At 45.1% G+C, this 24362-nt stretch overlaps 1 protein-coding gene and 1 long non-coding RNA gene across 8 annotated transcripts in view; one reads left to right on the top strand and one right to left on the bottom strand.

The window, feature by feature from the left end:
- Positions 1–4607, bottom strand: part of LOC310672630 (uncharacterized protein) — a 55007-nt gene extending 50400 nt beyond the window's left edge. For 3 of the 7 annotated variants that reach the window (XR_014508682.1, XR_014508683.1, XR_014508684.1), the window contains exons 1-3: positions 4479–4607; positions 3798–3980; positions 2920–3108 (exon numbers count right to left, since the gene is read on the bottom strand). Coding sequence is in view for 2 of the 7 variants with exons in the window: in XM_083430116.1 (XP_083286242.1) it covers positions 4289–4444 (156 nt within the window). In the remaining 5 variants the exon portion in view is untranslated. The other 4 variants (XR_014508686.1, XM_083430116.1, XM_083430117.1 and 1 more) reach the window with 2 other exon arrangements.
- LOC310672643 overlaps positions 1–24362 on the top strand; it is a 106704-nt gene that overhangs the window by 50396 nt on the left and 31946 nt on the right. The gene's annotated exons all lie outside the window — the stretch shown is intronic.

The following is a 24362-nucleotide window of genomic DNA, read 5'->3' as shown; positions in this document are numbered from 1 at the left end:
AGGGGTCAGTTCTCTCGAATTCCCCCACCACTGCCCTGCCCGGAATGTATGCTTGGGTTTATCAGAGGACAATGCCTTAGAAGGGCTGAAGGCTTTATTAAAAAGCATTTGAGCCAGACCTGTGTAAACACTTTCCTCAGTGAACCAAAGCCAAGCCATACTTTGAGCAAAGGTCAGGGCAGGGAACAGGGTAATTCTTCTGCCTCCGATACAGCCAAGAGCCACACGTCTGGCAGAGCCATGCGTCCGCAAGCCAGGCATTTCCTTCCAGTCCAGGAAAGAGATTAAAGCAGATTACAAGCAGCATGTTGTAACTGAACTGTGTGTGTGTGTGTGTTTGTGTGTGTGTACACACACACAGAGAGAGGGCGTAGCATAGACAGTTCAAGCTCTTGCATAGCTCAGCTACCCAAATGGCATTAATTATGATGAGAATAACAGAAAACAAAGTGAAGAAAGAAAGATGAACTTCAGCTTTGTCCAGAGTGGGATTGTTAGATGTTTTTCTGGAAGCGTTCCTTGCCAAGGAACAAGACCAAGAGCTCAGACAAGCTTTACCTCCCATTTGTTTCCCGTTGAAACAGGAAAAGTGGACAAGTGGCTGTAGATATAAACTACATATGCAGGCACAGTGCAAACCTACAGCGGAAAGCACTTCCTCACCACCTGTCATCATCAGAACTCCCAGCAGGAATTTACTAAAAAGTTTTGTCAATTTTATAGTAGGAAGATATCCTCAGGTTGTTGTTGTTCTTGCTGCCAGAGTTCAATATCTTGGGTTCGCAAAATACCACAACAGGGCTGAAGATTGAAAGTACAGCCAGAAATACTCCCATATATTATTATCTAAAGAGCTGAACAAAACTGCAAATTCCTCTTCCACAAACCTGTCCAAGTTCACACTATATCTAAATCTAGTTTTCTCCAGCAACCATCACCCACCCTGGCAATTCTCAACCAGTCTTTGCGTCAAGATAGCAGTAGGGTCAGGAATGTGGGGCTACCCCACTATGCATAATCAGGATCTGGCCAGTACTCACATTGCATGCCAGCATCAGTTTCTATAGCAGGGGAAGGTACCTCAGGCCTGGTGGGGAAGCAATGTGGCCCTCTAAGCCCTTCTGCCTCAGGACACTTCCCACACCTCTTGCCAACCTTACTTGGCACCCTCCATGAGTGGTTTTGCCTGGCTGGTATATGTCCTTGAACTCTGATGATGCCTTTCGCTTGCCTGCATGGAGGATAGAGAGGGCTGTTTGAGTGCAGGAACTAGCCTACCGTACAAAAGTAAAAATTACATTTCTTGGTCCACCCACTATTGCCTCATTATCAGAGTTCAAGGACACATTCCACCTTTGGGGGGGGGGAATCCAAGGATGGTGCAAGCTAGGGTTGGTGAAGGTTATGGCCTGGGGAGAGTGCCAAGGGCCAGACAGAGAAACCTAGAGGGCCATATTTGGCTACTGGCTCTGAGATTCCTCTCTCACACACTACACTGAATAGGAGCTTCACCAGTCACATCAGAGGGAAACAGCCACATTGCCACCCTCAGCTGAATTTCCAACATTTTGTTCCAAGCAACGCACAACAAAGGGAAGGGGGAGCTTTTCCAAGTTCTTCACACTTTTGTCAAGGTATCAAAAGTGTTCTAACAATGCCTAATGATAATGATCCAAAATGTAAATGCATGCATTCATGGAAATGTAACAAGAGCAAAAAATGTTGCTTGATTTTGGGTGTGAATTGAAAGAAAGAAAATGTCCATAATAGAGCTGGTTTTATATATATATATATATATATATATGTGTGTGTGTGTGTGTGTGTGTGTATATATATATATATATATATATATATATATATATATATGCACAGACATCCATTATAATTTGGCTCAGTTTCTTACAACTGCCTTTATGTGCTCAAATTTCCTTCCTGTCTGATTTGATCAAACCATAGTTTGCTGTAACATCTGAATCATGTGTACTGTAATTTTCCTCTGGAACTGAAAACCAGAATTGCTTTCCTTTTCTGGCTTGGAAGCAAATTTTATGGTTTGCACGCAAACACCATGGTTTGCACAAATCATCATTTGCCTGGTTTGGACATCATGGCAATCTATAGTTTGCCTGAACCAGAGAGCAACTTTGATCTTGCCCTTTTGGAAATTTTGAAATGTAAGCACTAATCAGACCCAGGAACCACTGCAGCTAATTCATATGTTTCACGTACAACTAATATACATTAAAGCCAAAATAATGGAAGATTGGGGCTGCATACAACCAGGCTAGTTATGGAAGAGAGGTGTGTGTGTGTGTGTGTGAGAGAGAGAGAGAGAGAGAGAGAGAGCGCAAAACAAAGGGAAAGGCACAAACCTAGAACGAGGTAGCATCTTTCATTGTGGATAAGTATGAGGTGTAATTATTTTAGTGCCCATTCTATTGAAAATGTTGGATATCTTTGGTATTTTTTCCTATGTTGTTGTTTCGCTGCACTGATTTTATCCTGTGAAACATCTTGCTATTCAATACGGAAAGGTTTGAATAAATTAATAAAGGGGAAGTTCCTTGCCTTCAGGGAGCTGGCACACTCCAAGGTAATCTACTGCCTCAAGCCGAATAGCGCCGTGAACATGAGAGGCTTATGGTTTCATTTAATTCTGCTGTGGGTATGTTCCTTGCCTTTTCCTTATCCTGTTCTATGTCATTAAACATCTCCTTCAACTATTGTCCCTGGAATATCAGGTGATACTGAGGTGGAAATGAGATGTGGTTTTCTTTTATAGGAAGAGCTTTCCACCACCCTCTTTTTTCCCCCTGCATTTCCTCTCAGAATTCCCTTAAGAGCTCTGCAATTGTGGCAAGTATTGCTAGGGGTTCCCCCAGGACAAGAGCCTGCTAAAGGTCAGGAAAACGAGCTTACCTGAATCTCAGAGCAGATGGAGTCATGGTGGAAGCTTATTTGTTCGGATTCAGGGAGCACACAGATCTGGATGATGATTCATGAAATGTATACAATTATGCTTTTCCATCCTGATCTTCCTTTGGAAAATTCAGAGCAGCTTCCGGGGGTGGGGGGGGTGGAGAGTGTCTCCTAATCAGTGCTATTTCTCTGGAAAAAGAGGTGCTGGAACTCACTATGAACACATCTCTGGTTTTCTTATACTGTGGTACCTTGGGTTAAGAACTTAATTCGTTCTGGAAGTCCGTTCTTAACCTCAAACTGTTCTTAACCTGTTCTTAACACCACTTTAGCTAATGGGGCCTCCCGCTGCTGCCGTGCCACCGGAGCACAATTTCTGTTCTCATCCTGAGGTAAAGTTCTTAACCTGAGGTACTATTTCTGGGTTAGGGGAGTCTGTAACCTGAAGCGTAGTAACCTGAGGTACCACTGTAATGGCAATAGCGCCCACCTGAAAGGTGCCGGAACAGAGTTCCAGTGAGTTCCACCTGGGGAAAAAGCCGTTCCTAATAACTCACTAACCAGCCATGCTGGGATTTGTTTAGCCTTAACAATATAACATCATGGTGCGTCTTCGCAGACCCACCCCAATCTCCTAATGTATGCCTTCAGAGCATACGCATGTGAAAGTAGGTTTCCCGCCTTAAAACTGGAACAGCAGAATTCATAAAACATCCATGAATCCCTAAGGTGTGTGTTTCAGGGGGAAACTGACAGGGTTGTGTGAGGACTGGAGACGTATATATGAAATTAGGTCCAAAGTGATCTCAAAGCCCCAAGCTTTGGATTGTTTTTATTGCTGTTGTTTTAACAATCACCACACGGCACCTCAGGCATACCTTGGCATGCGGCTGGATGATGGCGGTGGATAGTTTGGAAGGTTCCGGAGAGGAAAGCTCTCTCAGGGATGTGACTAGTGATGAGGAAGGGAGTTCACGTGCCGCTGAGGTCTTACATAACAGCTCTCTCCTGCCTCTTCTTCCCCCATCGCACAGAGGCAGACGCTGACAGATTGGCTAAAGCTATTAAGGGACCAAAAGGATTGGGTTTTAATTCTATAATTATTTGCTCTGGGAGAGATACTTGTAATCACCGAGAACGAGTCCGGCAGTATTGGTGGGGGGTGGGGTTGAGGATGGGAGGAAAATGAGGCCTTAAGTAACTTCTATTTGTGGGGGCGAGGGTGGGGGGGAGATGATGTATTATCCTAGCTCGTGTGTGTGTGTGTGTGTGTAACTTCCTGCCCCCCCCCAAATAGTGGACAGCCAAATTGGAGGCCTTTTCCTGATCTCTCTCTCTCTCATACACACACACACACACACACACACACACTGTTTTCCACCTGTTTCAACTCCTTCTCCTCTGGCAGGTAAGGCTGAGCCAGGGTTTCCTCCGTTTGAAACCGGGATTCCCCTTCAGCAGAGCAACACACACTCAGATGCATCTCAATGAGGACAGGGAGGTTTTCCTCCCCTGTACAGTACATTTCAGGCTTGCACTATTGGCTCACATATACATACACTGCAATGAATGTCACCATGGAAACAGGATTCTGCGAACAAACAGTCTGCAGCGATGCCTTTTCTTTTCTTTCGTTTTTGCATGCTTACCAAGGGAGTGTCTGAAACACCCCTTCTCCATAGAACCCTAGAAGAAGAAACACACAAAATATTTTTTTTTTTTAAAAAAGCATAACTAGCAACCACTGTGTCTATCCAAGGTCCGGGGTGTTGTTTTTTTTAGCAGCTGATCAACTCGAATGGTAGTCAAAACAGCAATACAGAAGATTAATAGGACGTATGGGAGATAATACACAGATTTCCTTCCAGGGACGGATGGGAACACTCATACTTAATATGGCGTCTTTTGACCCTTGGGTAAAAAAATAAATAAATAAAAATCACAGTGAGATGGATAGAATATCATTGGAGGGGTGTTTGTGTGCATGTGTCAGATTACACCAGATTTACCACTACATCCACCTATCACACAAAAGTCAGAAATTAGCACAACTAGTTCAGTTAGGGTACCACTAAAAATAATGATTGGAGTTGTGTGAGCACATATGCTCACGCATATGTTTTTCCTAATAGGTCAAGTAACAGTTTCAGAGAGGGTTTTCATCAGCAAGAGTGGGGAAGGTTGCCACCCTGTTTCCCCATGCTGCTACTCCTACACGCACTCCACAGCTGCTATTTGCATCTCTATCGCCGCATCTAGTTTGTCCCCCAGATAATCAGTAAGTCATTTTTTTTTTAATTACTCAGCTTCTAGGAGATAGTTATAGGTAGACAGACACCACCACCACCACATCTTAAAATGTATCAAGGCAGTGTATGCTATAAAAATATTAAACATAATTTAAAATAACAAAAGCAGATAATAAATTCAAGGTAAATATCTAATCAAAAATCAAGCAGCTGAAAATGCCCATCAGCACAAAAAAGTACCACCTCTCTATGAGCTTGGTCCTCAGGAGAGCATGTGATTCCCACCCTGGTATTTGGCCCTGAGCCTTCCTCAATTTTCAGAGTTTGGAGGTGGGCCAAGTCTCATGCCCATCACAGCACTGGGAGTGTAGTAATGAAAAATTAAAATGCCTAGGGGTTGGGGGCGTACCATTTTGAAAAGAGGCAGCAGAGGGTTCCACTTATATTTCAGTTCCCTCCTCCCAAAGAAAGCTCCACCATCACAGAGCTGTAAGCAGCAGCCCAGCATCATAGCAATCTCCAGCTATAAAATGCCCAAATGGGAATGGCACTAAATCAGATGTTTTCATTCATTCCATGCGAATATTGGTTCTTGGGGCTATTTAACTGGGGATCTTTGCTGATTATTTTTGTATAAGAAATCAAATTATTTATCAAATAAATCAGCAGTCTTAATCAATCAACCAATCAATCATCATAAAAATTATGATGCATTTATTCTCCCTGGGCATTACATGTTTGTTTTCAAAGTGGCTGCCATCCTGTTGTTTCCAGCTCCACTGTCACTTGAAGTGGGAGAAGAGTGCTTTTTTAGTTTGAGTCTGCTGTTACCGCTTCTCAAAATGGCAAGCTCCTATTTTCGTTTTTGTTACCGTCTACCTGGAAGTGGCCAAAAAATGCCCCCCCCCCCTGTCATGGGGGATAAATGATCCTGCAAAAGTGTGTGTGTAGGGGATAGCTGGCCCATTTCTAGGCTCCTCCAACATTCATAGAGCATTTATCCTGATTTGTTTGTTCAGAGCTTACACAGTTGTTAGATTATGTCCAGTATTGAGTATTCATTCTATGTTATTTGAAGGGAGGTTATATGACAATGAACATTCTTCCTGAATTGCTCGCATGGTGGTTACACGCCTTTCCAATGATTATTTGTTCATTCCACACCATTAGTGCATTTCCCAGTCACTTTTTTAACTGCAAAACAGTCCGTTCTTTTTAAATACTTGGATTTGTTGCACTATGGTGACAGAGCACTTGAATCCCTACTTTAACTGGACAAACCTAATCTTCCAGTGTGAGCTCAAATCCCTCCCATAAAATAGTGACAGCCTGGAGTAACAGTCACGTCTTGTCTGAGCTGAAGTTTCTTTACCCTCATTCTGCCCATCACTGATTTGAGACACTCACTCACACCTGAATCTGATAAAAAGGAAAGTGTAGAGTTGGGTGACATCTCATCCAATACCATCCGACAACCTCTCCCAACAATTTCATGGAGGTGTTAAAGAGCAGGGGAGACAAAAATTAAATGTTGTGGAACCCTGGAGAATAATTCCTATGCGAAGGAGCAGTGGCTCTCCAGCACTACATTCTGAAACCTGCTGTCCAAAATGGAGAAAACTGATTGCAAAATGGTGCCTCAATCTTGCAATCCTAAAAGGTGGTCCAGGAAGAATACCATCGCTGGTTATATCAGTAGAAATCATCCATCAGGGCAACCAAGGCAATCAGGGTTAAAAGTAGACAGAAAATAATCTAGACTAGTTTCATTCAGGAATACCTGGAGGATGCCACAACTTTGCCCACAAATGGAAAATCTGAGACTTGCCTATAATGATTGAAGTCTAAATATAAATATATATTCTGGATCCCAAACTGAACTGGGTCAATTTTGGTCAACTCAGGATTCAGTTGATCAGGTTGAGTCAGGTCTAGATCACCTCAGTTCAGGTCTACCTGGAGTGATCTGGGACTGCCACATGGTGGTGGTGGGGTGTCTGGTGGCAAGAAGATGAGGGAGAGAAGATGCTTAGGCAGTCTACATGCATCTCCTTCTCCCCCATTCCTGGCTGCACAACTGTACAAGACACCCAAAATGGTTTGTGGCCCAGGTATGGGTCAGCTCAGCCCCAGATTGTCCCGGATCAGTTTGGGGCTGCTCCAAAGAATTGGATTGGGTCCAGAAACAGATCAGGAGTCCATACATGGCCCTAATGCATACCAGGGGTTGAGCCACAGCCCCTTTCGATGTGGCAAGCTCAAGATCTCCTGAACAAAAGGCATTGACTATTCTGCTGACCAGGCAAGTGTCAAGTGGACATGTTATGACTCAAACCTCTTCAAGTGCCTGGTCTGCACTCTTATTTGCACTCAACTGCAGCTCATCCAAGCAATTGCAAGAAGCCCAAATCAAGATCTCTTGCAACACAGATTCTGATATCAAAATAGCTTCCCATGTCAGAGATTATGTGAGCAGCATTATCCACAAAGTGTCCCACAAACAAGTGGGGGTTTTGATGGCACTGTGGGTTGACCACAAGGGGCTGCAAGAGTTCTCTAAGAACTAGCTCTGCTGGAAAACATTTTGTAGATACTATGCCAGTGAAAAAGTAAGTTTTCTTCACTGCCAGCAACGTCCTTGAGTAAGGCTTCCAATGGGCTCTAACCTGCTATTTTTCATCCCGGGGGTTTTCCCCACCACCACCTGTGTTCTAGTCATCCCAACCTCCAGCTCCAACAGGGCCTGTTTACTGAATCCTTTCAAAATATGGTCTGTCAAAACATGCAGTTTGTAAATGAATCCTCCACAGTTTAACTGTGTGTTGCATGAAGAAACACTGCCCCATATCCTGGATCTACTATCTTCACGGTCCCTTCCAATTCTACAATTCTATGATTCCAGTGGATAAGCCCATTTGAGAAAAGAGAGAGAGAGAGAGCGCAAAATTTATTTCCTCCATGCCATTCATAGAGTCACACCACTTGGTCACTGCAAATGTCACTGAGCCCAAGGGAAAACCTAATCCACTCTTCCATACAGGCCTTCTCCATAAAAATATCCAATTCAATAATAAATGAGGCATTCTCCTTTCAGGGCACAACCTTAAGAACTTCCAGCAAGTCCTATTTCTTCCTTTGCAAGCTGGCTCAAATAGCAATGAATCAATACGTGGCCCCCATCTTAGAACCACCCAGTGCTTTTTTTTCTGGGGGTACGCAGGGGTACGCATACCCTTAAACCTTTTTTGAATCTAAGTTTGGCTTCATTGAGGAGCAGTATTTCAATATGAATAGGAAAGTGAGAGTACCCCTGAATATTAAAAAAGGAAAAGGAAAAACACTGGAACCACCCCTATTTTCCATATCTTTAGCAGAGCTGCTCTTATAGCGGGGCTGACAAAATGACCATACTTCTCCAACTATGCGTTTTATTTATTTATTTTTGCACAGGCACGCTCGCACACATTACCTTTGAATGCCTGCCTGCCGTGGCTGTGCCCAAATCTGCTTCCAATTTGCATTCCGCTTGTGAGATTTTGATCTGAATGCTTTGATGAAATGAAGCCAACGCGTTGGAGTGCTTCAGTCAGCTTCTCATTGCATTGTTTTCATACCCGGCCCCAGTCACGCAAGTGCGCTCTCCGTCTCTCGCTCTCTCTCCAGGGGCTAACAGTGACCTCGTGAATTATCCCAGCCACAGGGGAGCAGGCAGAGCAGGCAAATGTAGTGAACCTTTCCAAGATCTCAGCCAAACATTAGATTTGTTCGACTCACATGCACACACCCCTCTCCCCAAACCTACACAAGCTCCCAGCCTTATATGCTGTACTTTGAACAGAGGTTCTTCCACCAGCCTTATAAAACTCTCTCCTTCTTTTTCACCCACCCGCAACAAGTTCTCTCACACATCTATTTCCCCTCTATCTGTATACAAACTGCCGTTCAACATTCAATAGCATGTGCCCAGTATGAGACGCCAATGTTTTGAAATAAAAAGACAGCAATCTCAGTCCCCCTCTCCCTCCCCACCCCCACCTCCCCAAAATCCCTGTTTCTACCATCTCTTTGCATTTGGTACAAATACCTAGTCTAATAGTTGCCTCTCCATCAAACTCCCCACAGTGCCCTCTGCTGGCTAAACAGAAATCCTTGCCTCTGGCTGGCACAGAAACAGGCAGGAAACCCATCTCGGCATATTCCATTTTCTAGGTCTATAGTCCCATCACATAAGGATCTCTGCCTGGGCTCAGTCAGAGGCTCTGCCATGAGAGAGGCCTGCATTGTTCTGTTACAAAACCACTCTTCCCCTCCTCCTCCTCCCCCCCCCCCCGGTTGTTGCTATAATTGTGAGTGAATAAGAGGGGAATTTTGGCTCTCGGTTACAAGCAAGAGCAGTTACCCAGCCGGCTATGCATATCTGGCCAAGGCAAAGCATTCAGTGGGAGACGGCAGGCCAGTGTTTTGCAGAGTTATCATTCCACAGGCAGGACTGGAAAGTGGCAGAGAGAGAAACGATCTGAATCATCTCTAGCACTCTGCGTGAGAGGCCATGCTCTCGCGGCCACTCCAGGTTGTGGTGGCTGTGAGAAAGGTGTGGAGTGAGGCAGCTTGGCTTGACTTTGCGTTGCTCTCAAGGCATACCAAATACAGTTGCACTCAGCTGGGACGCTGGCGTGTCACTGCTAGACCATATTTAGCTTGTTTTCTTGTCCTGGCTTACTTCATTGTTTGGTAGGGACACCACCAGCAGCTCCTTCGGCGACACCCTGTTGTGTTAGAAGCAGTTCTGCTGCTCCTTCCTGGCTGTGTTCCTTTCCTTGCACCACCCCCTGCTGGATGGAAAAGAGGCTGAAGATCTGTGCAGAGAAACCAAGCAGCTAGGCTGGGTGGGCAGGGGGGCTGAAAACACATAGAATTGGAAGGGACTCTGAGGTCCAAGCCCCTGCAATGCAGGAATATGCAGCTGCCCCATATGGGGTTTGAACCTGCAACCTTGGCATTATCAGCACTGTGCTCTAACCAACTGAGCTATCCAGGCTACATATGCTGGCTACACACATGTATCAGTTCCAAACCTCCTACTGGCCTGGAGAAGAGAAGAACTTAGTGGGGAAGGAGAACACCATCCAAATAACTAAAGGGCTGTCACATAGAAGAGGCCTATCAGCTTCCTCCTCCATACTGACTTGCCTTAGCAGAACAACTCAAGGAAGAGGGTGTGAACAAGATCATAACTAGCTCTAGCATTTATCGGTTCAGGCTCTGGCTGTCATTGGCCTCTGTGCTTTCCACTCTGCCAGCGGACTACCAAACATATTGCTTTGGCAGACATATCATGCATTTCTCCCGGTTCCCTCTCAGCAGTGCTTTCTACTGCTGGCAAGAGGGTGACGTGGGGGGATATGTATTATTGTGAGTTTGGGGTGTTCAGATGTGTGCCAGGCTCCTCTAATCTCTGGATCCAGCAAGTGTTTAAATTTAATCAAGGCTTCTAATTCTTGGAATAGCCAGGTTAGCCTTCTGGTGCAGTGAGGGTTAAGAGGCGAGATGGCAAATGTGTGGGAGCCCCTCCGTCAAAGGATAAAGAGAAGAGAGTTCTGAGAGCAATGATGTGACTTAGAGAAAAAGCAGCAAGCTGGAGAGAGAGAGTCAGAGAAATGTTGGGCAGCAATGTTTGGTTTGTTTGAATCCAAGGCTGCAGCTATGGGAGAAGAAATATGCTTTTGGGGTGTTGATGCTGTGAACCCCTCCATCATCGGCTCAGGTTGTATATATGTATAAATGAACCAGACACCATAGTCTCTGCTGTGCCTCATTCACAAAAGGAAACACGAACCCTGAGAAAGCACCTGGAACTGCTGGAATATCACACCACTCGGAGTTTGGGGTGGAGTGCAACAATATACAAGTTTCTTCTATTTGTTCTGCTCTTTCCTCCCAGTTTCCTTCTTGGTGACTTGGCTACTGAGAGCAACAAGAGGAGGAGACCTAACCTCCTCCCCGTTTTAGTATTCCACCTCCCCGAGCTCTGCCTTCTCCCTAGTGGCCAACAACCAGCCCTTTAATTACTTGTGGAGAGCTTTGGTTCGAGGCGTAGCAGGCCCACCTTGTAGTAAGGAGATTAAAAGTGATCTCTGAGCCTCATTTATCCAAGAAGAAGCTGGATCGGAGAAGTGCGAGCTTTTGTTCCAAATGCCTGGGAGGTGCGCCGCCAGCCCCAAGGCCCATTTGGGGGCTGTCTATTGTATTCAATCACAAGAAGTCCATCTCAAATGGTCTGCTAATGAAAGCCCATAATATGGCCTTGCATTAGTGGCAGTAACTGAGAGGTTCATTAAAGTCTAAAAACGGGAGCTTCAAATGACATGACAGAGACAAGAAGGAAAGGGAATCCAGAGGGAGGTGGAGAGGGATGGGGAGGAGGAGGAGATAGAAAATTACAGCTACATTTTTCTCAGCGCAGCCCGGAATCTTCAGCACTTGCAGAAAGGAGCCTTTGGTTGTCATCCTTGGAGAATTTCACCTTCAGCCTCCCTCCGGTGCTCCCGGGCCTGCCGGCTGCCTGCCTTCAGCAGAAGTGGAAGATTCAGCTGACAGCAAGGGGAAGGAGGAGAGGAGGGAGGGTTTAGGACAGAAGCCAGCTCCATTGCAGGGTTGCCAGCTCCTCGGGGCATGCAGGGCCTCAGCAACAGCAGCAACAACACCTTCAGACCTCACCCGTTCTGACAAGGTGTCCCTTCCTCTGAGGCTGGAGAATCGGAGGCCTCCCAGACTGGGAAATGGGCCAGGTTCCCTGACAGCTTGGTAAGCAGGAACGCAGGTTCGCTGTGTTCTCTGCGTGGCGATCATGAGGCATAGAGGGTTTGCTACAAATCAGGCTGTGCTTGTTGTTTAATCGCAGGTAGCAATGGGGGGGGGGGGTAGTACCTGGAGTCAGTGCAGAGGGATCTGTCAGAGCAGGTCACAGTGACCAGGAAACAGTGTCCTTTGAAAATGAGCATTAGTCACGTATTCGATTCTTCCTTAAGTAAATGACCGGCATAAGCACGGATTGTGCATTCTTGTTTGTTATGGCCAATCTGGTCATGATGCGAGCAGCAGGAGCCGTTACCATCTCCCATGCAACCCTACTACTATACAGCAATTGTTCCCAAAGTGTGTGCTGCCCAGGGGTGCCAACTTGAATAAAATATTGGGGGGAAATGGACAGGTAAACCTCACCCCACACAATCAATCACAAGATATAGCATGCACACACTATTTGAATGGCATTATCCATCCACTTTGGGGGAGGGGGGCAACCCACTCAAATATTTTATGGGGGGGGGGGTTAAGGGACCTCAGCCCCTAGGAGTTGGCTCCTATGTTGCCACCCATGGGCAATAAATCAATGCAATAATTAAAAGTCCCAGTGAGCCCAAGGTACTTATACTGAAGAGGCTTCCTGCTGCATCTCTGTATGTTTCAGGTCCCTTCTCTGCCCCAAGATCATGGAGAGCTGCAGCCACAGTAGTCAGCATTAGGTCTGATGGATACATAGTCTGATCTGGTATAATATAGCTTCCCAACTTCCTGTTCAATCTCACAAAGTGACCTCTGCCACGAGCTATGGAATCTCGCACCTACAGCCAATGTAAGAGCAACTGCCATACCTGCAATTCCTACAAACTGCTATTCCTGTAGTGACTGTCTTATGTTAAACCTCTCTATCTCTCTCATACCAAAAGCAAGCATACTCAGCGTTCCTCATTACATGCAAACGCTTACCTGCAAACAATGTACTCTTCTTGCCTTTGGCTTTTTGTTTTGTTTACTAGGTGCTGTGGAACACTGTATATATGGACAACAGAGTACCATGGGTCCCCGCAGCAGTTACAAGCAGACTGTCAAAAATAGAGGAGACTGGCTCTCCCCAGTGCTGGCCCAAGACATTTTGTTGCCTGAAGCACAAACCCCAATGATGCTGTGCACTGATTAGGGACCACATTTGGAGCTTGGGGGAGGCATGCTACACCTTTCATACACCAATTTCAGCCTTAATTTATCTCCCCCACCTTCATGGTGCTGCCTGAAGCAGGTTGCTTCACTCTGCTGTGCGGCCAGGCTGGCCCTAGTTATCACATTTACAGGAAACACATGGAATGGAATTCAACACTAGGACTATGCAGAGTAGACCCAGTGAAATTAGGTTTATTAATTTCAATCTGTCTGCTCCAAGTAAAAGTTAGTTGAATAGCACCCATTGTACGCAGTTGCGTGCCCACCATTTCTAGATCTGATGTTCTTTCAACCACACCTTAAAATCAGCACTGTGTCTCGCTCCTCCTTCTTCCTGTTTAGGTATCAGATCATTTGCCTTTTCTCTAGCTGATGAGGACATGATTATCTAGCCTGCTGGGTTTGTTATTCAGTGCGGTTTTTCTTTTCCTGGGGTTCGGTGTCCATCACAGCTCGGACCATCCTCCCTCAGATACTTGGCACATCAATGAGCCACCAGCAACGAAGGCAGTGACAAGGTCACAGCGCCACTTCAGAGTGTGTCAGTATATTTGTTTTACTCACCAGTGAGCTAACAGCTCTTGTCAGGAGCTGTTTGTAAAGGCGTGATGATAGCTATCATATCTTGTTAGGGGTGCTAATCTCCACTTTCCCCCCTGCTCTTTCCCTGACCTGTCCTGCATTATTCATTTATCCTTTCTCCCATGTGAATTGGCTCACACTCCCCACCATTATCTGCCCCTCAGTATTCCACACTGCTAGGAGAAAGGACTGCTGACGCCGAGCTAGATATCGTCTAGTCCAGGGGTTGTCAACATTGTGCCCATGGAGGTGTTAGAGCTCACACTGCTTTGCCTGCAGAAGGTCTGAGGTTCAATCCTTGACATCTCCACATAGGGCTGAGAAACACTAGAAAGCCCCTGTCAATCAGGAGTTGAAAATATTAAACTAGAGCAGCGGTTCTCAACCTGTGGGTCCCCAGATGTTGTTGGACTCCAACTCCCATCATCCCTGAGCTCTGGCCGTGCTAGCTAGGGGTGATGGGAGTTGTAGTTTAACAACATCTGGGGACCCACAGGTTGAGAAAGGCTAAGCTAGAGGATCCAATATAAGGCAGCTTTCTTGAGGTAAGAGGGTCTCAAACTGTGGTCTGTAAACCACTAATAGTCTGTGTCCATGGAAAGAATTCAGTATAGTTGAGAAGATCTGTCTCCTTCTTCTTTGGTGATCACTCATAGCCGAGTAAGATTGTCTTTCATGAACACAGTCTTAACAGTGAGTCCGTAAGTGACTGTGGAGACCAATTCTGGATCCACACATCCTTCCAACATGGAGACATAGGTTTCTGGGTGGGAGCTAATCATGGTGAGGGTTTGCCAAGTGTGCCTTCCTCTTAGCACATTTCTCCCTTTTGTCCTGAGTTTGAGCATCTTCAAAGCCCATGACACCTTTGGTAAAGGCTGTTCTCCAATTGGAGCACATGCAGGCCAGTGTTTCCCAGTTGTTGGTGTTTATACTACATTTTTTTTTAGATTTGCCTTGAGAGATTCTGTACATGGCCCTCCACTTGATTTCCCCCCTCTTTTTTGATGTCAAAGATCAATGTGCTGGTTTCAGTGAAGATGCCAGCACTGAAGAAGGCATTGTTGTTGTTTCATAATTCTTCATCCATTTTCTTAGAAAGACAAGACTAAAATCATTAAAATAAGAATGACTAGCAGACTAATTTCCAGGTTGCTTGAAAATTCTAAGAAACCAAAAAATAAATCAGTGCGGCAGCTGATATCAGAGCAGCTTTGGTCTGCTCCCTTGATCCAAAATGACATCCGGTTATATCCTAACGCAAGTGAAAACACTGCTCTTGCAAAATACAACAGTATCTTCAGATGTGTCCAAATCCATGTTGAACAAACAAACTTCCCAAAAAGTATAGTAGATTTGATATATGTGTTTGAATTGGTGGAGCAACAAAAATGTTTGTTAAGCAGTCCTCCAAGAAAACCCACCCAGCAATTTTTAAAAAAGTCCATGGGGCAGGAGGGGAGTTTGAGGGGCATTGTATTATACCATCACATCTGGTACTGCTCAACTACTTTCACTGTGAGCACCTCCCCCCAGGTTGTAAGGAATTACCGCTAGCACATAAAGCCTTACATTTCTTGGCAGCAATCTACCCGAGTACCACCCTTCTTTACACATTCCTGCTTGTTCTTTGAGATCTGCTGCAGAAGCATTGCTAACTGTCCCTTATGACATCCATTCAGCTGCCACATGGAAAGGGGCATTTAGCGCACTGTAGATTGTGAGGTTCAATTCTCTTGCAGATTAGGCAGGCATCTTCCATGTTCCATTTTAGATTCCGGCTGAAAATGTTTTTAGCTTACCCTTCCATATGACCTAGTTTTCCTGTTCTTCTGATCTTCACCTTTCTACCCTTGATTTGATTATTGGTTTTATGACGTACGTCACTTTGAGAAGTTTCCATGCCCCCTTCTCCTTGATTTAGTGGGATAGAAACGTTATGTATAATAAATGTATAAATAAGGAGTGCAGCAAATGCTGCACTGTCCAGCCTAAAAATGAAGCCCAGGTAGAAACTATAAAGAGGAACAAAGCTTGAACGAAGGCTGCAAACTTCCATGGAGCATCTATACGAATTCCCCCAGCTTTGAAAATATTAATACAGTTCTCTGTAATGAAAGAGCTTGCATTATTCCTGGGCGCCTGTGCATGGGGCAGTCCAAAGAATATAAATTAAAGTCATTCTATGAGCAGATGCGTCCAGAAGTATGACTGAACAGAGAGAAGGGGGGTGGGGAGCAGAGTTGGCCACAGGAGGGAGAATAACATGAAGGGAGGAGGTAGGGGGGGAAAGAGACTTCAGGATTCTGATTCATCTTGAAAAAGGCAGGCAATCTGTAGAGCCGGCTTTATGGTTCTCAGGGAGCAGCCTCTCTCTGTCCAAGACGGAACACAATGCACTGCCCTGCATCTGGGGACACAGAAATCCTTTCTGTGCTTGAGCAAAAATGACTTGTTTAAAGGATCAACCAAGAAAGAGATTCAAAATGAAAACAGTGATTATCAAGTTACAAGTCTCAGCCCTCACCTAGGTTTAAAACAAGCCACCAGCCCCAGTCCTTCTTGGAATTAACTCTGACAAGGGATCTCACTCTGTACATATGATTATGAATATAGGTCATGTAAACTGGAGGTGGGCTGGCTTCTGCCTTGCATGCTGTGCTTTTTTAATAATAAGAACCCAGCAATCTGCTGGTGTATTTTAACAAAGCAAGAGGGAACGCAGAGGGCCACTCTGTGACTGGGATGCAATTAAGTTTTCCTCTTGAATATGTGCTCTTGCTTGTGCAACTATAAGCCATGGTTGCGGAACTTGTGGCCCTCCAGATAGCATGGGAAATGATCCGTAATGATGGGAACTGGAATCCAACCACATAAATAAGGTCTTAAGTTAGCCATCTCTGCACTAAGTGGTGACTTGCTGGATCAACACAAGGGCCATAGAGTCTTGTGTTCCTGCAGCAGCCCATATGTGGTCCCCCTGAAATTGGCCAGCTGACCTCCAGTGGATAGAATCATAGAAAAGATCTTGGTCTACCTTCTTCTGCCTTCCCTTGTGTAATCAACACCACACTGTAATCATTGCTGGTACATTCAGGACAGACCAGAGTAGGAAGGTGGTGCCACTTCTGAATCTGAGCAACAGAGAGATGATGCGCTCCCATTCCTGCTGATCTTATTAACTAAGGTGTAAGGCAGTGCCATCTATGATACTGGGTGCTCCATCCTACTCACAAAGCCCAAAGTGGTCTTTAGAAATATGTGTACAGAAAAACCTAGACTCTGCAATACATCTAAGAACCTCAGGTCTCCTGATTATTATGGAACCAAACCGTCTCTTGTGCCAACAATGCTGCCCCAGTAACTCAGCTTTGCTGGGAGCGCTTCAAAGTGGCCGATGCCTTTTTTCGAGAACCCTGATTGGAGTGTGTGTCTGTGTCTGCAGTGCTCCAAGAGGATTTCATTTTTTCATCTTTAAATATTTATGCTTTATGTAAGAGGCTTCCAGGAGAGTCCAACTCGGCAAGAGAAACAAGAGAGTGCATATTTGCCTGGTCTCCAGAGAACTACTGTCCTGGCAATTGTGAAAACGAGTCACATGAATGCTCCAAGCCAGATAGGATGGCATGCAGAGACATCCAAAGCATAAATTGACTCACTGGCTGAACCTAAACCATAAGCAATTTCACTGCTAGATAATCAAGCTGATTGACTAAATGAGTAAATTTATTGCTGTTGTTAAAGTTAGGGTAAAAACAGGGATAGCCACAAGTGGATAATAATGGTAATATAGGTGATGCTTTGGTGGAACTTTAAAACATGGTCAGAGTTTAAAGCTGCAATGTTCAGTACTCTGAGGCCCTTGGGTGGTGGAAGACTCACAAGTAATAATAATAATAATAATAATAATAATAATAATAATAATAATAATAATAATCTCTACTTGGTCAGGGCTTGGTTCTCATTCCTACCTGGAGATGTCAGGGGTCAAACCCAAGATTTTCTGCATACAAAGCAGGTGCTCTACCACACAGATGATACAGATAGATGTGCATCATCTAAAGATTGTTTGGCGACAAGTCCTAAAATAAATAATCATTTTAGACCTTATGTAAATGGAACCATTCACAACACACATTATCTGTCAAGGATAAGGAGGGAGAAGCTGAGCTGTAACAAGGGAAGGAGACTGACTTGACATGTGATTTCACACTCACATGTTTGCTTCTCCAGGGCCATCAACTCATAGAAAAAGAGTTTGAGACTTGTTCTCAGTTTGAATAGTACAGCTAGGAAGTGGGGGTGGGGGTGGGGAATTACCTGACTTACTTTAAAAAAGAGAGAGAGAAGGATGGAGAACATTAACTTTGTGACAGTCATCAAATTAAGCACAGATTATGTTTTAGAGCACAATTCGAAGTTTTTTATACATTACATTTTGAAGAAATGGGGATAATTGAAACGGGGAATGCCGTTTCAATCTCTGGCACATCTGATTTAAATGCAATGCAATGATGGCAATTATGGCGCGAGGCTGCCTGTCGTCTTGAAGTATTTATGATTCTCTCTCACTCATCCATCTACCCAACCTGTGATGAAGTCGCTCATGTCCAAACAAGGTCTCCATCTCTTGTCAGATTTGTTGACAGATCAGGTCACAGCTTTGATAAAGACACTTACAGGTAGCTACAGGCTGTGAAAACTGCTGTCACCGCAGATTAGCATACAGTAGTTCTCCTCTTGCCTGACGTTTCTCATTATTAGGGAGTGGGGGGGGGAGAGAGAAAGAGGGAGAGCAGGCAGGCAAGGAAGGGAGAGGGTGGTTTTTTTGACATTGAAGATAATTGGAACTATGGAAATCATAGTGAAAGGGGAAACCCTACAGTATGTGGACTTAGGAACAGCAAGTAACATGCTAGAAAATGCAAATGGGCGAATAAGTAGAAGGGAGAAAAGAACAAGCTGTTTCCTATAATGGGGCAATGGAGTCAAGTCTCAAAAGGAAGCAGGTGGGAAGGTGTGCAAACAGAAAGGCGAGCAAGCTCCTTAAATTGCTCTCTGCGGAAAGGATTCTCGAACACATGCAGATCCCAGGCTTCCTCGTTTTCCCCTTCTGTTTTTGCTTCCTGTCTGCATGGAAGCATTTTGTATGGGGAGAAAGAAAGAAAGAAAGAAAGAAAGAAAGAAAGACTGAATGTTTCCACTGTGTCTAACTAAAATCAATATTTTAGTTAGGAACCCATATACTCCATTCTTAGAGCTGGTAGTTCTGCAAGGGCCTGTTAGGACTTCCACACTGGGCATCTGTCACTAGAGGTTAATTACTTAGATACAACAAATTATCACAAGGCTAAACAATAAGCCCTCTGACCTGAACATGCTACTCATCCGTCTATCATGAAATGAACCGGTCTCATCACATTCATGTCAATGGAAAACAAACAGAGGGGCTATCCAGACTTGACATTTGTGCTCTGGGTAGGCAAACAGCAGCAGCAGAAGAAGTCTACTTGAAAATAAGATGCACAGGAAGACAGCAAGCTAGCCACTGACAAGAAAATAATTAAAACTTTTCCTCTCCATGCTCCATCTTGGCTCATTCCTTTTCACTCATGTGCAAACACACACGGAGATCTCGCAAGATTAGAAACAGCAACGTTCGCTACAAAGCCCAGAATTCTGCAAGGTAAGAAGCTTAAGTGTACAAAGACTACAAGATCCTGAAAATCTCAGGTCTGATTCATACGATCACATCTATGGTAGATCTTCGTAGGAAGTGTGAATGATATCCCAAGACCATCAAGAGTCAGAAACGGAAACAGTTGTGTTTAGGAGACATCTGGATGCCTAATGTCCAAATATTTTATTCATAATTCAGACTGAATCCCACCCATGTTTTCACTTTTCAGGTAATAACAGCTCATGATAGGATGGAATTTGGTGTGGATCTGAGCAAGGGCTGCAGCTCAATGGTAGAAAGTGCATGCTTTCAAGACAGAATGTGCCAAGTTTGGTCCCTGGCATCTCCAGTTTAAAAATGATCAAGTAGCGAGTGATGGTGAAGAACCTTGTCTGCCTGAGACCCTGGAGAACTGCTTCCAGTCAGAACAGACACTACTGGGCTAGATGGACTAACATCCTGACTTGGTACAAGACATCTTCCTATAATTTGTTGTTGTTTAGTCGTTTAGTCGTGTCCGACTCTTGGTGACCCCATGGACCAGAGCACACCAGGCACTTCTGTCTTCCACTGCCTCCCGCAGTTTGGTCAAACTCATGCTGGTAGCTTCGAGAACACTATCCAACCACCTCGTCCTCTGTCGTCCCCTTCTCCTTGTGCTCTCCATCTTTCCCAGCATCAGGGTCCTTTCCAGGGAGTCTTCTCTTCTCATGAGGTGGCCAAAGTATTGGAGTCTCAGCTTCAGGATCTGTCCTTCCACTGAGCACTCAGGGCTGATTTCCTTCAGAATGGATAGGTTTGATCTTCTTGCAGTCCATGGGACTCTCAAGAGTCTCCTCCAGCACCATAATTCAAAAGCATCAATTCTTCGGCAATCAGCCTTCTTTATGGTCCAGCTCTCACTTCCATACATCACTACTGGCTTCCTATAATACTTATGTCTAAAAATGGATTCCCTCTTTAAGAAGTGGGGTGGATGGGCAGTGCAGTGTGGCAGTATGGGCCCACAGAGTGTCCTCACCCACATGAGACCCACACATGAAATACAGAACTTTCGTACTGGCGTATGCAGATATATGGGAACTTGGGGGTGGAGGAGAAATTGTATTTTGTTTGCATTTAAAGTCTAGCTAATGCATACTTTCTGAAACAACATGCAAAACAAAAAAGACAGCCATCCTTTGAAATCGACACGATTTTTGCAAAGCGGTTCTGCAGCCAAGTACTGTGTACAAAAACGCGTATACTAGGGTGAAGTGTGCAAAAAAAAAAGTTTGCATTTGTGAACCTAATGTACAAAAATGCATTCTATTAGGGCTTTGTAAAAATGTGTAGATTAGGCAAAACTGAGTACACAAAATGTAAGCAGTAGGGGAAATTTGCACTAAAATGCTGAATAATATTCATCAGGATATTTCTCTCTTTTGTTCTTTAAATTGCAAACTGTTGTGGAAATGTGGGAAAGTGAACCTAAGATCTGAAAAATAAGAAACTGAGGCAAACTGAGATGGACAGGTTCAGCCATCCCTACCCTGGAATGAGAGGCTTACAAACAGATACTCTGGTAACTCTGGAAGACACACTAGAGAACACACAACAAGCTGTCCTGTGTTTGTTTTTTTCTGTCAAACAAACAAGGAGAATCGGTCTGCTAACAACTAAAGAACGAGAGATGTCTTGTAGGAGCATCTCCAAATACAGCATTATGAGCATTTTTAGCTCAACTTCATCTGGCTTCAGTGTGAACAAAGGAGATGCCATGCTTTTTTACATATTCCCCCCACTATTACAATGCATAAGCTCTTTGCAACAAAGAGATTGCTGTTAGTTCTTGTCTGCTTATCTCTAGAAACCTTGAACGACACAATGCGTATACGCATTTCACATTTGAGTATCAGGAGTTACACACTGCTATATTTTAATGGGCTTTTTACTAAGGTAAAAAGGCAAAGGACCCCCGGACGGTTAAGTCCAGAGAAAGGTGACTATGGGGTTGCGACGCTCATCTCGCTTTCAGGCCGAGGGAGCCGGTGTTTGTCCACAGACAGCTTTCCTGGTCATGTGGCCAGCATGACTAAGCCACTTCTGGCACAACGAAACACTGTGATGGAAGCCAGAGTGTACGTAAATGCTTTTTACCTTCCCGCCACATTGGTACCTATTTATATACTTGCACTGGCTTGCTTTCAAACTGCTAGGTAGGAAGGAGCTGGGACAGAGCAACAGGAGCTCACTCCATCACAGGGATTTGAACCACCAACCTTCTGATCAGCAAGCCCGAGAGGCTCAGTGGTTTAGACCACAGCGCCACCCTATGCAGGTGACAAGGAAGCCATGCCTGCTCTCTCCAGCATGCTCCCTTGTCCTGTAATCCATCCCCTCCCTCATTTGACTGTCACCTAGAGGCTTACCTGCCATCTCAAGTGAAAGATGGAAATGTAAGACCCATATGGGGAATAAAGAGGAGCACCAGGAGATATAAAAGATCACTGATCTATGTAAGGGATTGCAGCCACAATTGCTGACCAGCCGAGGGTAGCTTGGGCTGGTGCAACTTTACAGAGGACAGTCCTCTACTGGAAGGGCTCTCAGGGGTCAACCCTTTCTTGCCTAGGGACCCTATGTTGGAAAAGCTGCCTGGTCCAAGTCTGCTTTAAAGTACGCAGAGAAGGAAGAGCAGGAGGCGCCAGGAAGTTGTCCACAACAGTCTACTGCCTAGTTTTCCCTACTATAATGAGATGTACTGCATTTTTTATTAATTTTGAAATTTGCATCTGCAGCAGAAACAGCCAATGTGGTTCCCTCCAGATGCTACTGGATCAAAGCTCCCATCATGTCTGACTCTTGGCTGTGCTGGCTGGGGCTGCTGAGAGCCAGAGTCCAACATCTGGAAGGCAACATATTGGCTACACATCTAAATCAGCACATGCAGATTTGATTCGATTTGTCTCCTTTTTGTCCTCTATTCTGGTTGGTGCATTTCCTCCTGGGGGGTGCTGCATCCATAAGTGGACACCCTAGATCTGGCTCCAGGAGAGGCGCCAGGGAAATATATTTGCCCTGAATCCCTTTGCAGAATTCCTCCAGCCCCCACATGCACGGACACAGGTTTCTGTCTGGCACTCATTTTCTCAATTAAGTTTCGTTTCTCACTCTCAGCTGCCTCCATCACCCTCTTAGAAGCTCAAAAACTGCCTTCCCTCCTCCTTGTAAACAATTTTGCCATGTTTTGCCCAGCACATACAAAAATGTGTGTGTGTGTGTGTGTTTTAAATGGCTATATACGTTTAGTCCTGGCTTCGTCATAAAGTGTGGAGAAAGGAACATGCCCAAGCAAGTCTCCTGGATTATTAAAAGCAAGATCAGTTGAAATAGCAGCCTAGGGAAACCAGCCTTTGTCAACTTGCTGGTGCTCCTCCTGCCAGCAGGACAGATCGCTGTCTTCACTGAGGAACAATAAAATACCGCGCAGACATGCAGCAAACACAGAACCTGTTAGCCTCATTTATTTCTCAACAACAGAGCTGCGGGGTTGAAGTACACTAGAATAGATGGAAGGCTGGAGTGAGGAGATGGAAATGTTCAAAGGGCACAGGGGAAAGCTTGAGTCCGGTGCAACTTCAGATGGATTAGATTCAATGTAATGGCTGGACTGGGAGAACAATGTTCAGAACCGAATCCGTTTCCATTCGTGTTCCAAGTTTGATTTAGCAGAGCGGCAAGATTTCAGGCCAGATATGGTGAGAAAAGTGGGGATTTGGCCTAAGGGCCACTTCTAATTCTTTGCACTGTTCGTTTTAGTCAATGTCCCCTTTCATTCCCATGGAGGTATCTCCACTGCTGGAGGCAGAGATGCTTCTGCATTCCAGTTGCAAAGAAGCAACACAATGTTCTCCAAAGCCACATTCACATTGTGTATTTAAAACACTATTTTATCCCTTTAACAGTTATGGCTTCCCTCAAAGACTCCTGGGAGCTGTAGTTTGTTAAGGATGCTGAGAGTTGTTTAGAGACCCCCTATTCCCAGGGCCAGCCCATCCATGAGGCAAAATGAGGTGACCGCCTCTGGCAACAGGGTTAGCACACACCTTGGAGGCTGGATCTGCTTCCGCCTTGGCAGCCCCCCGCCCCATGCTGCCTCCACAGTGGCCTTTTGGTTAACGGAAGGCACTGCTGGTCTCCTACAACCCCTTGGGAGGAAATGGTAGGGGCTGCCCTCTAGGGTCTCTGTACCCACCTCACATGATTCAGAGTGGGCCCTTTCCTCCCTTGTTAAATTGGGTAGTGTTGATTTGATTTCCCCCTCCCTTGTTCCCGATGTAGATCTTCACTACCCGCTTGCTCCCGATGTAGATCTTAATTTTTCCCTTGTTCCTGAGGTAAATCTTCACTCACCTCTTCTTCCCTAGCAAGTGGAGGAGAGCGCCATTTTGTGGTTCGCTTCAAGTGCCAAAATGTCTGCCTACTCCCCTCACAGAGCTACAATTCTAAGAGTGGTTTAAAAACAAACCCATCCCTCTTCCCATGGAAAGCTGAGGGTTGCAGCTCTAACAACTCTCATCGCCGTTAACCAACTGCAGTGCCCAGGATTCTTTGGAGGAAGCCATGACTGTTTAAAGTGGTATAACAGTGCTTCCATGTATGGTGTGGCCTAAGTCTCTGATGTTAGCCTGTGGCTGGTCTTGGCCAGATTCCACAAGAAAGGAGCCGAGAGCCCAGCTGTACCCACTGATGAGTCATAAAGAAACGGCAGGACCCCGGGGGTGGGGGTGGGGATTAAAGGCCTTGCTAGGACATGAGTGGGATGTCCAGTAAAGGCAGCTCTTAAAAGGCTAGCCTTTTAGTCTTAGCCTTGTTTTACCACAAACCCAGGAGATCCCGAAAGTAGCAGCAGAGTTGGGAGAATAACTCAAGTACCATTGTAGCGAGCATTC

This window comes from Podarcis tiliguerta (assembly GCF_965153285.1).
Source record: "Podarcis tiliguerta genome assembly, chromosome: 2".
In the NCBI taxonomy this organism is placed as follows: domain Eukaryota; kingdom Metazoa; phylum Chordata; class Lepidosauria; order Squamata; family Lacertidae; genus Podarcis; species Podarcis tiliguerta.
The sequence above is the reverse complement of the archived record's forward strand: the minus strand, read 5'-3'. Positions and strand labels throughout refer to the sequence as shown.